This window comes from Urocampus carinirostris, chromosome 8 (assembly GCF_059441175.1).
Source record: "Urocampus carinirostris isolate Australia breed hairy pipefish chromosome 8, RoL_Ucar_1.0, whole genome shotgun sequence".
NCBI classification, from domain to species: Eukaryota; Metazoa; Chordata; class Actinopteri; order Syngnathiformes; family Syngnathidae; genus Urocampus; species Urocampus carinirostris.
The window spans coordinates 16,050,513-16,065,927 of record NC_142356.1 but is presented as its reverse complement, the minus strand read 5'-3'; the positions used below and the strand labels follow the sequence as shown (position 1 = coordinate 16,065,927).

Sequence of the window (15,415 nt, the reverse complement as noted above, 5' to 3'; positions counted from 1 at the left end):
GAAATGACAAGACGTCCCAGAGTTTTTAGAAAGTCACCTTTTGTATTTTAAAACAATATGGGGTTCTTAACGTGCGCTCAATGTGAACTAAAACAAAACATATCTTATCCACCCTGTGAAAGAGAAAGTTTTATTTTTGGGTTGAACTACGGGCAAATTTTGTTTCCTCCATGTCCTTATCAATGTTATGTTGTTCACCTATCTTTAACAAAATTTTGTAATTGTATTTATATTTAGTTCATGTTGCCTTTAATATTATGGTATTTGGAGTATGTTAGAGCGGCACGGGAGCTGAGTGTTTATCACAGTTCTGAGGTCATGGGATCAAATCCAGCTATCAGCCTTCCTGTGCGGAGTTTGCATGTTCTCCCTGTGCGTGTTTGGGTTTCCTCCAGGCACTACGGTTTCCTCCCACATTCCAAAAACATGTATATCAGGTTAATTGGTCCAAATTGTCCATAGATGTAAATAAGCGAGTGAGTTTTCTGTCTCTGTGTGCCCTGCGACTGGCTGGCACCTAGTTCAGGGTGTCCCACTGCCTAAAGATAGCTGGGATGGGCTCCGGCACCCCCCGCGACCCTAGTGGATAAGCAGTGCAGATAATGGATGGATGGATGAATTGTGCTACTGATTACCGTATTTTCCGCACTATAAGGCGCACCTAAAAGCCTTTATTTTTTTCAAAAGCTGACCATGCGCCTTATAATACAATGCGCCTTATTTATGGATTAAGTTTTCCAACTAACTTGCAGCCGCCGACTCGATTTTCCCCCGAACGCCAAGTAGTACGCGGTGGATGGTGGGATTTATTTACCGGCGTTTCATTGGCTAACCAATGTGTCAATCATCAAGTGAATCGATCACTATTGGCTAAAGTTATTCAGAGGTCAAGAGGCGGATCCTTCTTATCATTTACAGACTGCCATTGGCTCAAACGGCAAACAACGCCTGCAATTGGCCGAAAAAGATGTGTCAATCATCAGTTGACTTGATCACTATTGGCTAAAGTTATTCGGAGGTCAAGAGGCGGATCCTTTTTATCATTTACAGACTGCCATTGGCTCAAACGGCAAACAAAGCCTGCAATTGGCCGAAAAAGATGTGTCAATCATCAGTTGAATCGATCACTATTGGCTAAAGTTATTCGGAGGTCAAGAGGCGGATCCTTTTTATAATGTACAGGCTGCCATTGGCTTAAACAGCGAAACAAAGCCTGCAATTGGCCGAAAAAGATGAATGCGTATAGCATGTGGCCGATGGCATAGAGAAAGCATTTTTTTCTATTCTGTATTTGTAAATATTGTATTCTCCGTGATTTACTACCCTCACGGATATAAGAGGACATTGCCTGCACATTATTATGAACACAACGACTTCGGTGAGCTATTCCCGGTTTTATATTGTCTTGTTTCAGACTGAACTCGATGTTTCTGTGATAAGCGGTGCAGATAATGGATGGAATGGAGCGTCTATTTTTAAATTAAACTCAATTCCAAGTGTTTATTGTCATATGCACAGTAAAGTTGCGAGCGAAAAAGAAAATAGATACGAAGGAATGGTTATCATTTCTTGAATCCCAAGACTTTAACCTTCCGAATGATGGAACGATGCATTTGAGTGACATCTTACGGACACCGCATTCGCATGTGTTCTCGACACGTATTTGCGTCTTTGCAAGCTTTCGTAATGTTAAGGGGGTAATAAGTTGGACTAACCTATCTGACTGTTTTGTCCACGTTCCCATTGTAGCGCCTTATAATCCGGTGCGTCTTATATATGTCAAAAATAGGACCAAAAACTATTTTTTCGGGGTGCGCCCTATAACCCGGTGCGCCTTATAGTGCGGAAAATACGGTACATTTTTCAACAGGTTACTAGTAACTGGAGTACATTTTACAGTAATCCTCCCAAATCTTAAACCTGGTTAAGAGTCAAAACACATCGAGCAGAAATAATTCTTCATTAAAAACTAAATATGTCCAACCAAAATGTAGTTCTCACTTTTGTTGCGGTGTCATATTTGCAGCATGTTTTCAACTTACTTTGCCACCTTGGCCATACAGTCCATGTTGTACTTGGCGATCTGCTCAGGCATCACGTTGCACACGGCCAACTTAAGCTCCAGTAGCGGCATCCGCATCCGGTCATCCTGCAGGGAAAACGGACAAAAGCTTCCGTCAATCGTGAGCTTGCGTTCGTGTTTGTCATTAACAGATGCGGCAGAAACAAAGTGGGAAGACTCGGGGACGTGACGGCTGAAGTCAGCGCGTTGCATTATAAACTGCAGTTACATTTTACAAAGAAACTCAAATGATTAGTGATCATCGCTTAACAATAAAAAAAAAAATCCATGTTGAATAATGAATACACTACAAATGGTGGGCAATACTTAATTTGGTCATGTGGGTTTATTACATAGCTGCTGCAGCTAACAAAAAATTTGCTATTCAAATATAGATTGCAGTTACGTCATACATTAAGTCATGAATGGACTAAAACAAAAAACACTATTTACTTATTAGACTCACAGCTAGATGTCCTTCTTAGGTACCGTATTTTCCGCACTATAAGGCGCACCTAAAAGTCTTGTTTTTTTTCAAAAGCTGACCATGCGCCTTATAACACAGTGCGCCTTATATATGGCTCAATATTAAATTCGCAAGGTCTCGCAACTACGAGAAACAGCCGCCGACTCCATTTTTCGCGCTGTGCATACTGGGAAATATTAAACGATTGGTAGTTGCCGGGGCTCGTGTTGTATTTGTTTACTAAGTGGCAAAATGGCTACCCCATTAAACTGCTTAATTCATATTCAACAAATACAGTATTTGTCTGAATCCAGGGTTATGACTGGTGAAGATGTAAAGCACAATTTACCTTAAACAAACGCAGAATTATTCAGAATGTCACGTTTGAGAGAGAGAGAGAGCGAGAGAGAGAGAGAGAGCGAGATTCTCTTTCATACGTGCATTTGTATAAGAAAATGGCTCCTGTTAAGAGACACGCGTACAACGCCGAGTTTAAACTCAAAGCGATCAGTCACGCAGCACAACACGGCAATAGAGCGGCAGCGAGAGAGTTAAACTTAAATGAATCGATGGTACGGAAGTGGAGAAAGGATGAAGATAAGCTCCGCCAAGTAAGGAAAACTCAACAAAGTTTCCGTGGCAATAAAGCAAGATGGCCAGAGTTAGAGGAGACACTTGAACAGTGGGTTGTTCAACAAAGAGCGGCAAGCAGAAGTGTCAGTACGATAACTATACGTATGAAGGCAACAGCGCTGGCACAAAAACACCGGACGTGTTGGATGGCCCATTCACTGAGATATGGTCAATTCGAACACAGCAGAAGAAGAATTCGAGGGATTCTTCGATGAGGAGCTTATAGAGTGATTTTGTTTTTCTTTTGTGTGTTTACGTTTTACATTTTACAGTTATTATGTTATTGCTTTGCACTCGTTGTTTTTGCACATTACGAGTGTCACTTTATTGCGATTGCACTAACGTTTCATTTAAAATAACAGTATCAGACGTTTTTTTCTTTGCGTGTTGACTAAATGGACAAAAAATAAAATGATATGTCGATGTTGTTCAAAGATGTTAAAGATGTGTCACGAAAATGCTTTACCTCAGAGAAAATAATAAAACGGCTGTTTATTTATTTTGGGAGTGAATGGAGTTGTGGAAAGCTTGTTTGTTAATAAAGTTTGACCTTTTTGAATGTTTTGTTGACATTCCCTTGAGCGTGGCAACATCTAGAGGTTGCATAAAGTAACTACATTCTCTACTGTAGTCAAGTCGTCACATTTATTTACCGTAAATAGCCCTTAATCCCAAAAATGTCTCGAAGGACTGCACAGGATTACAATTACAAAATTGCACAATTACCTGATTTTAAACCAGCATGCACTTATAGCGCCTTATAATGGGGTGCGTCTTATGTATGGCATAAGTTTTAAAATATATCATTCATTGAAGGTGCGCCTTATAACATGGTGCGCCATATAGTGCGGAAAATACGGTAATCAAGATTTTGCCGACATTTCAGCACAGTTGAGTGTGCTTGGTTTTGATTTTTTTTCTCCCTGTAAACCTACTAACCGCTTGTTTTAGCGATCACATCGGCAAGGCTAGCCATCCATGCCAGCGTCCATTTTTGGGACACATTTTATTAATGCTAATGAATGTGACTATCTGATAATAGTAGCATGTGCCAAGTGAGCCACTATTGATAGAATTACCAAAGCTAGCAGCTCGTGCCTTTCACCATAATCTATCTATCCAACTATCTACCTTGGTCATATCCCTCAAGAGGGGTGACCGACAGCAAGACAAACACGTATACAAAAACAAAGATAGCTGGGATGGGCTCCAACACCCCCGCGACCCTACTGAGGATAAGCCGTGGGGATAATGGATGGATGTTTTGTGCATTTTTTATCCATCCAAAACTTAAATAATTAAATAAAGAGGGAATGAAATCCGACTCATCGATAAATTTGAGATATAATCGACAAATTCGTGGATTATGAAAATAATCGTCGGTTGCAGCCCTGATTTGGATGTATCGGAGCTCAACGTGAGCAGAGTTTGGCGAGTACCTTGCTGTGGAGCGTCGGCGTCGGGGCAGGTCCGTTGTCGCACTGCGCTGCCCTCACCTGGATCTTAAGGCTGAGTTTTTTGAGGCGCTTGAGGAGGGCCTCCTTGTTACACGGCACAAAAGCCTCCATGTGTGCGTAGACGCCTGAGCGTACGTCGGGGGATTGCTTTTGCACCTGCAGCTCGATGCTAAAAGAAGACACGGAGAAGGGCGGGGAATGTGAGACCGGAAAGCGACGCTCCCGTGGGCCGAGTTTGCCGTACTCACTCTAGCAAGATGTTATTCATGTCCAGGGTGAAAAATTTCTTCCTGCCTTCCTGATCAAACTGTCGAGAAGCCTGCAGGGGAGGGAGGAAAAAACACGCTGAGTCAGCAAACAAAAGAGCTAAGTTTAGCACTTGTGACATTTAAACATCACTGACCCATTTAGCCAAAACTCAGTTGGATCTAGGGACAAGTTTTTTTACAACAACCGTACCTGGCACAGTAATTAATTGTCATATTGTGCTGTGGGAAAATATCCAATTTGTGTGCCTGTGCAGTCTAGCAAAAGCCAACTTTCATTTGAATTTACTTTTACCAGAGATGTAACGGCACCGACTGGTGGTGTACTGCGGGATTTTTTTTTCATTACAGCAATTGTGCCTTGGCTCAAAAAGGTTGAAAGACATAATGAGCTATCACTGGTAACCTAGTTTTTGAAACTGGCACCAAATTGGTGCTCTCGGCTTGAAATTGTCTGTAGGTGTAAAGATGAGCGTTGACTAGGCCTGCAACATTACAGACAGAATAGGTAAAAGAAAAATCTATTGTTGACTACTGTCACCACCGTTACAAGACCACCACTTAGACAGACAGCATACAAAAAGGCAGTAGAGCTTATTTCATTATTACACCACTTTACTCACAGTGCCAGAAACCTATAATTGCATAGCAAATTCTGACGGGTTACACAGCCTCTCCACTTCTTCACCAGTGCGTCAATATTGTTGCGAAAGACAAGAAACAGAAAACCTTTCAAGAAAATACAATACAAGCTCATTTACGTACATGTGCTTATTAAACCGAGAGATTAATGATGCACAGGTGAAGAAGTGGAAAGACTGTTTAACCAAACCTAACAGTATGTTGTGTGCAAATCAGTGTTTCTGGCACTGTGAGTAAAAGTAGTGTGATAATGGGATAAGATGTAATGCCTTTTTGTCATGTGTCCCACCAGTGTTCTAGTGGTAAAATGTCTGCTCCCTCAACAATCTTTTGTGATTATAATCAGTGATGTACATATTCACTGATTTATCAATGCACTATCATATAAAGATCCCACGAATAAACACAATAGCTCTTACTGTAGTCTCAATTGAGTGGGTCTTATAATCCAGTGTGCCTTATGTATGGAAACTTAATGACAAAATATGATTTTTGGGGGGCGCACCTTATAATACGGTAATTATCCGATCTTTTGACTAATCGTTTCAAGATTTGGTGACTGGTCGACTATTCAAATACAGAGGCTCCTCCCTGTTTAGCGCTTCGGAAAGCGCTGGTTAACTTCTTCGTGGGGGAAAAAAAATTTGAATAAAAAAATCCAATGGATGATTCCAGCCCCGCCGAGGAACGTTTCAGGCAGCAAAGATCAACGCCGATTAGCCAGCACTTATCGACTTGGGATCTCTGATGCCAACTGCTCAAATCATGTCATAGCCTGAATTTAAAAATGAACTATTTACCTTTAAAATCAAAGCGTTTTCTTTGCTCTTTCACTCTTCTCTCTCTCTCTCCCCCTTGGTAAGTCGGCTATAGTCCGCTTTAATGAAGACGCACCAAAAATGTAAAAAACTGACTAATTTATAATACTATTTACCTTTTAAAACATTGTTTTCTATTTGTTTTCTCTACAACAAAGACAACAAAGACAGTTAAAACATGTTCTTTGTTCCTTTATCTCTTTGTTTCATTATCCTCACTGTAAATGTGGAACTGGAGTTGTCCAATTTCGTTGTTACAATATATCCCATGTTGTGACAATGACAATAAAGGCATATTCTATTCTATTCTAAGTGGGCAATTCCACTTTAATGAAGGCTGGGAAGAAAATGGCACTAATTCGCGGGTTTTCACTTCTCGCGGGTGGTTCTGGTGCCCATTAACCACAAAAACCGAAGGACCCCTGTATTAGTAAGTTGCAGCCTTAGCGCTGCCTCGTGACTTACTGCCCGCAGGTCCTCGATCCGTTTGGCGAGAGGAGGCGGCAGCCCCCCCGGCAGCGGCGGCGGGGAGAACAGTACTCCGGAAGACCCCGCAGCTCGCCCTTGAACACCCCCGCCCGCTCCTCCTTTTTGGCCAGTAGGCCCGCCCACCCCCGGGACGCCGTTCTCCCTCACAACTGACGACGCCTCCTGCTGCTCTCCTTCCAGCAGGCCGAAGTCCAGATCTCCGAGGAGGTCCTGGAGCTCCTTCTCGTTGGCCGAGCCCAGCAGGGACATTACGGCGGGGTCGCTGCTCAGGTCCGCGAGCAGTAGATCGCTGCCGGCGGCCGCTTGGGTGTCCGTCGATGGGTGGGCCGAGTCGGATGCCAGCAGGTGTTTGGCCGCGTCGGTGGGACGGGGCTTGTTGGCTACGCCTCCCGCCTGTCCAGCCGAGGCCACGCTGAGGTTGTTTTTCCTCATCTGTTCCTTCTCCACAGTGAAACGGCGCAGCATGGCCGCCAAATACAGCGAGTCTTTCATCAGCTTCTTACGCTTTTTCTTCTCAGGCCGATGGAGGCTGACGGCTGCCACTCTGTAAGGAATCAAAGTAGAAATCATTCCTTTGCACTCAACAAAATACATTATTTGGTAACATATACAGTACATACATCCCTCAATGCATAATCTGCGCAGCTTAACCTCACTTGGGTCGCTGGGCATATACATAACATATCAGAACGCTAATAAAAACTATCACACCATCAATCACATAATTTCAGGGGAAAAAAATAAGTCTTCATTAAAATAAAAGAAAACTTCTGTAAATTTAAGTTATTAACTAATGAGTAAAAATTTTATTTGTAATTAATTTTTAGCAGCACGGCAGCGCAGTGGTTAGCGCATGTGCGGCACAGTTCTGAGGTCATGAGATCAAACCTTTTTCAAGAAATTAAAAAGCAAAATATAAATGCAGACCATTTACGTTTACACCCCTCATTTCGATTATGTGTGGAGTTTGCATGTTCTCCCCGTACTTGCGTGGGTTTTCACCAGTTTCCTCCCACATTCCAAAACATGAATGTCAGGTTAATCAGCCAGTCTAAATTGTCCCTAGGTGTGACTGAGCGAGTGAGTTGTCTGTCTCTGCGAGCCCTTTGACTGGCTGTCAACCAGTTCAGGGTGTTCCCTGCCCCCTTGCCCCCATGCCCGAAGATAGCTGGGATGAGCTCCAGCACCCCTGTGACCCTACTGAGGATAAATGGTACAGATAATGGATGGATGTTAATTTTTACATCATTTTTATCAATTTACACGAGCAGAATATATGAACAAAAGAGAGCAGATCATTAAAAGCCACATGCTCGAATATAAAAACTAAACTTTATTCTGTTTTTGTACAAGCCACATTAGATTTTAATTTGCATCCTTAAGCACAGCGCACACCTGACGGCAACTGCATGGGAAACTTGGTGTCGACACCTTTCCCTGCAAAGCGCCAACGGCACCGTGCCTTGCACACCTGAGGCCGTTTTCAGCCTTACTGCTGATCAAATTGCATTCGCTTGTCATCGTTCCCAGAAGATTCAAGTAAAATCCTGCGACCTGACAGTCTCATCTTACGTAGAGAACAGAAGCGTTTTTAGATGGATACCTTCCACTGTTTAAATCGTACACATAAATTGAGGACTTGATTTGTGGGTGAAATATAGTGAGTATGTAGTCAATATTGATTGAAGTACCATCAACCCCCTGTTGGAAAAAATATGAATGTCATGGGAACCTGTCGTGGGTTCAAATCCAGCTCCAGACTTCCTGTGCGGAGTTTGTATGTTCTCCCCGTGCTTGCGTGGGTTTCCTCCGGGCACTCCGGTTTCCTCCCACATTTCAAAAACATGCATTTCAGGTGAATTGGCCGGTCCAAATTGTCCCTAGGTGTGAATGAGCGAATGAGTTGTCTGTCCCTGTGTGCCCTGCGATTGGCTGGCAACCAGTTCAGGGTGTCCCCTGCCCACTGCCCGGAGATGGCTGGGATGGGCTAGAGCCCCCCCGCGACCATAATGAGGAAAAAGCGGTATGGCTAATGAGATGAGATGAGACTGTGTTTTTTTGTATTTAGAGCTCATGTATCCTGGAAAAGGGCAGCTCGCCGTTTTCCTCTACACACTGGAGAAATTTGGCGACCGGGGGTCAAAATTATCAAAGATGTCAGATACTCGGCACCATAGGCACTGCACGTTTTTTCCATTCAAAAAGTACCTTCAAACACCGGACTGATTTACAACAATGGAAGTTGGGATAAATCAAACAAATATGAATTATTCATTTACTTATTGGTTTACTGTTGCTGGGCAAAATCTTTTTCCAGCCACCAAAATAAGGAATAAGCTGCACTGTAGTTATAGCCACAGTGTTTAAAATGCAAAAACTGTAAGCGGCTTGTAGTCGGAATTTATAACGGATATGGAAATTTGCCTTTTAACAAACAAAAACCAGCAGGGGGTTGGTTAATTCAATCAATTATTTTAATTCTATAAGTCCTAACAAAATTTAACACAATAATATAATTTTAAAGCATATATTTTTGTAATTTGCCATTTTATTGAATTTGGCTTTTGTTGGAAATGTCAACGTCTTTTCTATTCAGTACTATTTAGTGATCAAATTACATCAACCAGTCCAGGGTGTCCCCTGCCCACTGCCCGATGATTGCTGGGATGGGCTCCAGCACCCCCGCGACCCTACTGAGGATAAGCGGTGCAGCTGATGAGATGAGAGATGAGATGAATAAACGTGTAACAAATAATATTAACTGCTGTCCAAGTTTAAATTAGAAACATCCCACTTTTGAGTTAAAACTTTAGAAACTCCACTATGGAGTCGACACAGATTTTGGATTTTTTTCTTCCAACTCAGTTATGCTTGAGAGGTACTTTAATTACAGCTATAACACTTACATTTTGAAGGCAGTTTTTCTATAAATTATCAAAACAAACAAAATAACGCAACAAGTTATTACCTCCACAGTCCACATATTATGTATTTCATGCATATTGTGTTGAAATGAACTGAATCAAAGTCTTATTTTCACGCCATAATGAAGATTTTCTGATAAGCTGTGTGCACGAGGTCAACTCTCAGCATTGAAGGAGCTGCCGCTCGCATCCGGCCGGCATCTTTCACCCTGGTGGAGACACAACGGCTTGCTGCTGCTATTTATAGCTCTTGTTTTCATGTCTGACGATTCGCCCTATGTGAGCGCGGATCACAAAGCGCCTTTCTCCAAGGTGAGTAGGCATCTTCCACCAGACCTGGCTGTCGTCTTTGGTTTTGTCGTATAGATTTCATTAATAGATTCCAAAATAGGTGTAGCTCAATTTCGATTCGATTTTATAAAAGGTCTTTTATATAACTGGTAAATTCCGATTTGTGAACTTGTGCATATGAGCAATATATTTTTGAACCTCCACCCCATTGTTATGTCATTTACACCCTCATAGAGTTTTCCTTCTATGACTCAGACTAGGCTGGCTAAACTAAGAGCAACTTTCAAGAACAGCTCAGGTAATCAGAAAATAGATATATATATCCATATAATTAATTTAATGTAGAATATATAATAAAGCTCAAAGGTATGAGACAACCAGAAAAAAAAACGATTTGTTTTTACAACATCAGACACTTAATGTATCTAGTAATCCAATTTTGTCATGGTAGAAAATATATACAAGATCCATGTACACATGACAGTTTATCATGAGTGGTAATATTGAATAAATATTCTAATAATAGTTAAATAATAGAAAAGGTGAGATAAAAAAAACTATAAAACAGTGGTCGCCAACCTTTCTAAAGCGGAGAGCTACTTTTGTTCCTGATTAGCGTAAAAGGCTAACAATTTCCTATCTAAAATGTATGTTCCTACTGTTTGGCTACTATGTTATTGTTTTATTAGCCTGTTGTAATGATTAGAAGTAGGGTTGAAATAGGATCAATTTAAATTTCCTAGAACGAGTTTGCAGGTTTCACATTGGTGACCCCTGATCTAAAGCACAGATATTGACCGACTGTATTTTACGAAAACAAATTCAAAAGTAAAATCATATTTTTCATGATAAATGCAAATATTTCATAGGGTTTTTTTTGCCTTACACACAATTATTTCAATTTAAACCGCAAATTGCTTTTTTTCCCCTCGCTGAACCTCATTCGATAATGACCTCATCAGGACTTGGTGTTAGTATGAAAGAAAGAAATAAACAAAATGGCATAAAAAACGCAAGAAAATCCTGGATTGTTACAAACATGCTTAGAGCTTTTTTGATTGAGATGGAGAAGGAAATGCCCGAGTGTCAATCACAAAGAAAAAAAAGAGAGGCCATCCTTGGCTTACCCCTGTTTGGGTTCGCTGCTCTTCTTCTCATCCTGGTTGCTCATCTCCTTCCTTTTCCTCATCTTGGCTTGCTCGCTCTCACCGTCAGCGTTCTGGCAACGGAAAAAAATAATAGCCTCAGCCAACGTTGCGCTAGGGATACGCAAACGGGACGACGGGGCACACGGTTTACCTTGTCGTCCTCCGAGTCCGACGCCGCTCGGAACTGCAGCGTCCCGGTGTTGATGTAAAAACCACCTAGCTTTGTGGTCAAAGAGGCAGGGACCAGCTCGTCATACTACAGAGGAAATAGCAAAAATAAAGAATATTGTTAGCTTTTCTCAAGGATCAACACAAAGAGGCAAATTCTCCCTTCGGTTACAAACGATTTTGTAAATTTATGGTCACCTCCATTCACGTTCTGGATTGGCTTTCAAAGGAGACTTGTGTTCATTGTTTTTTGATATGCTGCACTCAAATTGGGGCATCAGTAGCTCAGGAGGTAAAGCGCTTGTCTTGGGATCAAATGGTAGCAGATTCGATTCCCGGCTCCTCTGTGTTATATGTCAAAGTGACCCCAATAAGCAGGTAGTTGCTGATATCTGTGAGTTTGTGTGAATGCGTAAGTTTGAAGCACATTGTAAAGCTTTGGGAGGTCTTCAATAACTTAAAAAAACAATAAATGGAGACCATTTACATTTACACCCTTCATTTCGATTATGGGTAATTTCCTATTGATTGTTAATTGCAGACGTGCAGTCTGGGAAGGCAAGCCAGGCTGTGCCTCTGTTGTGGGCAAAGAACTAGACAGCCTAACAACAGTAGCTGAGAGACGGGCACTGGAAAAGCTGCGGTCAATCATGGACAATCCATCGCATCCACTACACAGCATTATCTCCAGACAGAAGAGCAGTTTCAGCGACAGACTGCTGTCACTGTCTTGTACTACGGACAGACTGAAGAGATCTTTTCTTCCTCATGCCATGAGGCTCTTTACCTCAGTTTCGTCATAGCCAAAGCCGATATCAATCAAATCTTGCATTCGGTCTTTCCTCTTCTTAGTCATGTTGCCCTGCGAATTTCCCTTCGGGGATGAATAAAGTATCTATCTATCTATCTATCTATCTATCTATCATCAAGGACATTTGAAATTAAAAACAAATCAAATGGATATATGTATTCAATGTTGAAGTTCTTTCTCATTTAAGTTCAGAATTATGGGATTGTATTTTTCCAAATCACTGAATTTTTACATCATATTATGAATATTATTGATCCGGTTAGTGTGTAATGTATTACTGTTTTGGGCATCGCAGGTGCAGAGTATAACAACATTAATATAAATGGTTTGGGATTATAATTTTTGTATATACAGTTCAATTTATTATCATAAAAGTGCTATTGAGCTATCATTTAGCTGGTCAATCACTTTTGTTTTGTACTATAAAAAGAGCTGTACAGTCAGGGGTAGCGCATGAAGTTGTGCCACTTGTTTGTTACATTATAAAAGTGGTTATTATTACAATTAGTGTTTAACATATTACAGTTGAGCATTTGCAAATACAGAGTGAGGCGCACAATTCTCTTGCTTAACGGCAGAGTGCGATAGTGAGATAAGGATTCTAATTTGGCGCATACATATCAGCCCCAAAAAATAGTAGTGCTAGTTTTAACAAGCTGTTAGCAAGTCAAACTATCCAGTAATTTTTATTTCTTGTTTTTTCATAGCGGGGGATTACCAACCTTAAATGCTTTTATTCAAAAGGAGTGGTACATGTAATTCACTTATAAGTTAAGGTAAGCCAATATAACCTTTTTTTTAAGGGTGTCCCCTGCCCACTGCCCGATGATTGCTGGGATGGGCTCCAGCACCCCCGCGACCCTACTGAGGATAAGCGGTGCTGCTAATGAGATGAGATGAGTTTTTATAGTGCCTTCTTGCTCTGCCAATCATGTGATGAATTACGGTAGATGGAGGTTCATATATCTCTAAATTGTAATGTGCCTCAACAGACACCAACCTCACAGCACAGCAGCAAGTTTGTAAGTGTAATGTAGTTTATGTAAATGTCACTTCTGAGTATTAGTCGCATCAGCCAAAAGATGCCTTATTAAGAAGGGAAAAACATATAAGGCGAACCTAGGGTGTAAGTCACATTTGGGGGGGATGGATTTGATAAAATCCAACACCAAAAACATAAATGTCATCTTGAAAGTCAATTTATAATTATAACAAAATAGAGAAAACCATGCCTAATAAATGTACAGTATACAAATGAATGACTGGCATGCCTGGTCATGTCAGTAACTTATTAAAAGTTATCCAGATAACAGTGGCATAAAGAACATGCTTACCTAACTATCAGTCCTACTCCAAATCAATGTATCCGATGAAATTGTCATCCTCTTGGTCATTTTTACCGGTAAACAACTCTCACAACTTAGGAGGTAGATGATAAACTTCTTCTGCTCCCTTTTGCAGTTTAGTATCAAAATATGTGAAATGATATACCGGCAATAAAATGTAAAACTCAATAATAAAAAACGTTTAACTTACAAATCTCACCAGAGTAAAAGTCGCACCCCTGGCCAAACTATAGGAAAAAGTCCGGAAAACATGGTTGTTAAAATTATAATAGTGCCCAAATCGACGCCACCCTCATCTTGGGAGGATTTTCTATCTCATCCGCATACAATAGAGGCCTCCTTCTGATCGAATGGCTTTTCTTGTCACTGGCATGACCCACATTTAAATACTAAAAGCCAATAAAATGTATTTCACAAAATGGGAAAGAAGTGTGCCTCTTGAACTTTCCAATAAGAAGCCAGCTTGGGAATAAATCCTGCTAGCATATTTGTGAGAATGTCAGGCACTTAAAAAGAGCACACAAAAAAAAAACAGTGATATCTCCTAATAATGTCGAGTCACGTACATTCATTCGTTCTGAGGCAAATGAAGAGCCACTTGATGAAAGTGTTTCCGGCAATGTCACTGTGGTGGCTACGAGGTTACGGGTGAGTCAGCAACCGCAAGAGTGATGCGAGTGGAGGAAACGTGGTTTTGAAAAACGCGGTTTCGTCACATTCGCGCGAGCGCGTTTGGGGTACTCACGGCCTCGGAGTTGTCAATGAAAGGGTCAGTTTCGTCATAGCCAAAGCCGATATCAATCAAATCTTGCATTCGGTCTTTCCTCTTCTTAGTCATGTTGCCCTGCGAACAGCAAATGGCCGTAATTCGTTTTAAAGAGAAGAAATTGTCGATTAAACTGCTTAAAAGTCTATTTGACAACCAAAATGTTAAAACTATAGGCCTGGGACCTCCAGAGTCATGCCCCCAGAGGACCGCTAAGGTGCTCACGGATCTGCTCTGAAAATAGCTCACCAGTGCTGGGTTTGTAAACTTTTGGGTGTAGTGCTTGTAAATGCTTATAATTGTTGCTGTGGTCTTAGGTGAGGTTTTGGGGTTGGAGCTAAGGTTTGGGCTTCAAGTAGGGGGTTTCAATTTTTACTTTAGGGTTCTGAAACGGGATTGGGCTAGGGTTAGAAACTAAGGTTTAGGCTCATTATTTGGGTATTAAACTGAATTTAGAGTTTTGAAATAGGGGTACAGTGCACGTTGGGTGCAGGTTTAGGGTTAGGAACTAGGGTTTGAGCTCCATATGAGGGTTCTAAACTGAATATGGGTGGGTTGGGTGGATCCCTTAACCACTGGGATCATAGAGGCACCAATTGCTGTGGTGTGTCTTGGGCAAGTACAGGCCGGTGGCAACCATCACTCTCCAGGCCAACATATGTTTCCAAAATAGGTTAAAAGCTAGGGTTATGGTTTAAAACAGGATTAAGGGGAGGGTTACAGCTAGAGTTAGGTGTAGGACGAGGGATTGGGGTGCAAGTTAGGGTTTTAAACCGATTTAGCGTTCCCAATTGAGGTTGGGGCTAGAGTTAGGGTTTAAAACTAATCTTCAGGCTCCTGGTTTTTTAGTGGTTAACAGAGTCTATTTAACCCTACTTCCAATAATCAACCATCACTCTCCAGGCCAACATATGTTTCCACCTGGGTTCCAAACTAGGTTAAGAGCTAGGGTTATGGTTTAAAACAGGGTTAGGGGGAGGGTTCCAGCTAGAGTTAGGTGTAGGGTGAGGGGTTGGGGTGCAAGTTAGGGTTTTAAATCGATTTAGCGTTCCAATTGAGGTTGGGGCCAGAGTTAAGCTTTAAAACTAATCTTAAGGCTCCTGTTTTTTAGTGGTGAACAGAGTCCAT

At 41.5% G+C, this 15,415-nt stretch overlaps 1 protein-coding gene across 2 annotated transcripts in view; it reads right to left on the bottom strand.

Annotated features, from left to right (window-relative positions):
* The window catches only part of LOC148360831 (ubinuclein-2-like), a 34,918-nt gene that overhangs the window by 13,009 nt on the left and 6,494 nt on the right, over nucleotides 1-15,415 (bottom strand). The window contains exons 3-9 of one of the 2 annotated variants that reach the window (XM_088341744.1): nucleotides 14,267-14,365; nucleotides 11,348-11,452; nucleotides 11,176-11,267; nucleotides 6,810-7,377; nucleotides 4,867-4,937; nucleotides 4,601-4,787; nucleotides 2,043-2,149 (exon numbers count right to left, since the gene is read on the bottom strand). In XM_088341744.1, the coding sequence (XP_088197870.1) occupies nucleotides 2,043-2,149; nucleotides 4,601-4,787; nucleotides 4,867-4,937; nucleotides 6,810-7,377; nucleotides 11,176-11,267; nucleotides 11,348-11,452; nucleotides 14,267-14,365 (1,229 nt within the window). The remainder of the gene's footprint in view (nucleotides 1-2,042; nucleotides 2,150-4,600; nucleotides 4,788-4,866; nucleotides 4,938-6,809; nucleotides 7,378-11,175; nucleotides 11,268-11,347; nucleotides 11,453-14,266; nucleotides 14,366-15,415) is intronic. The other variant, XM_088341745.1, reaches the window with a different exon arrangement.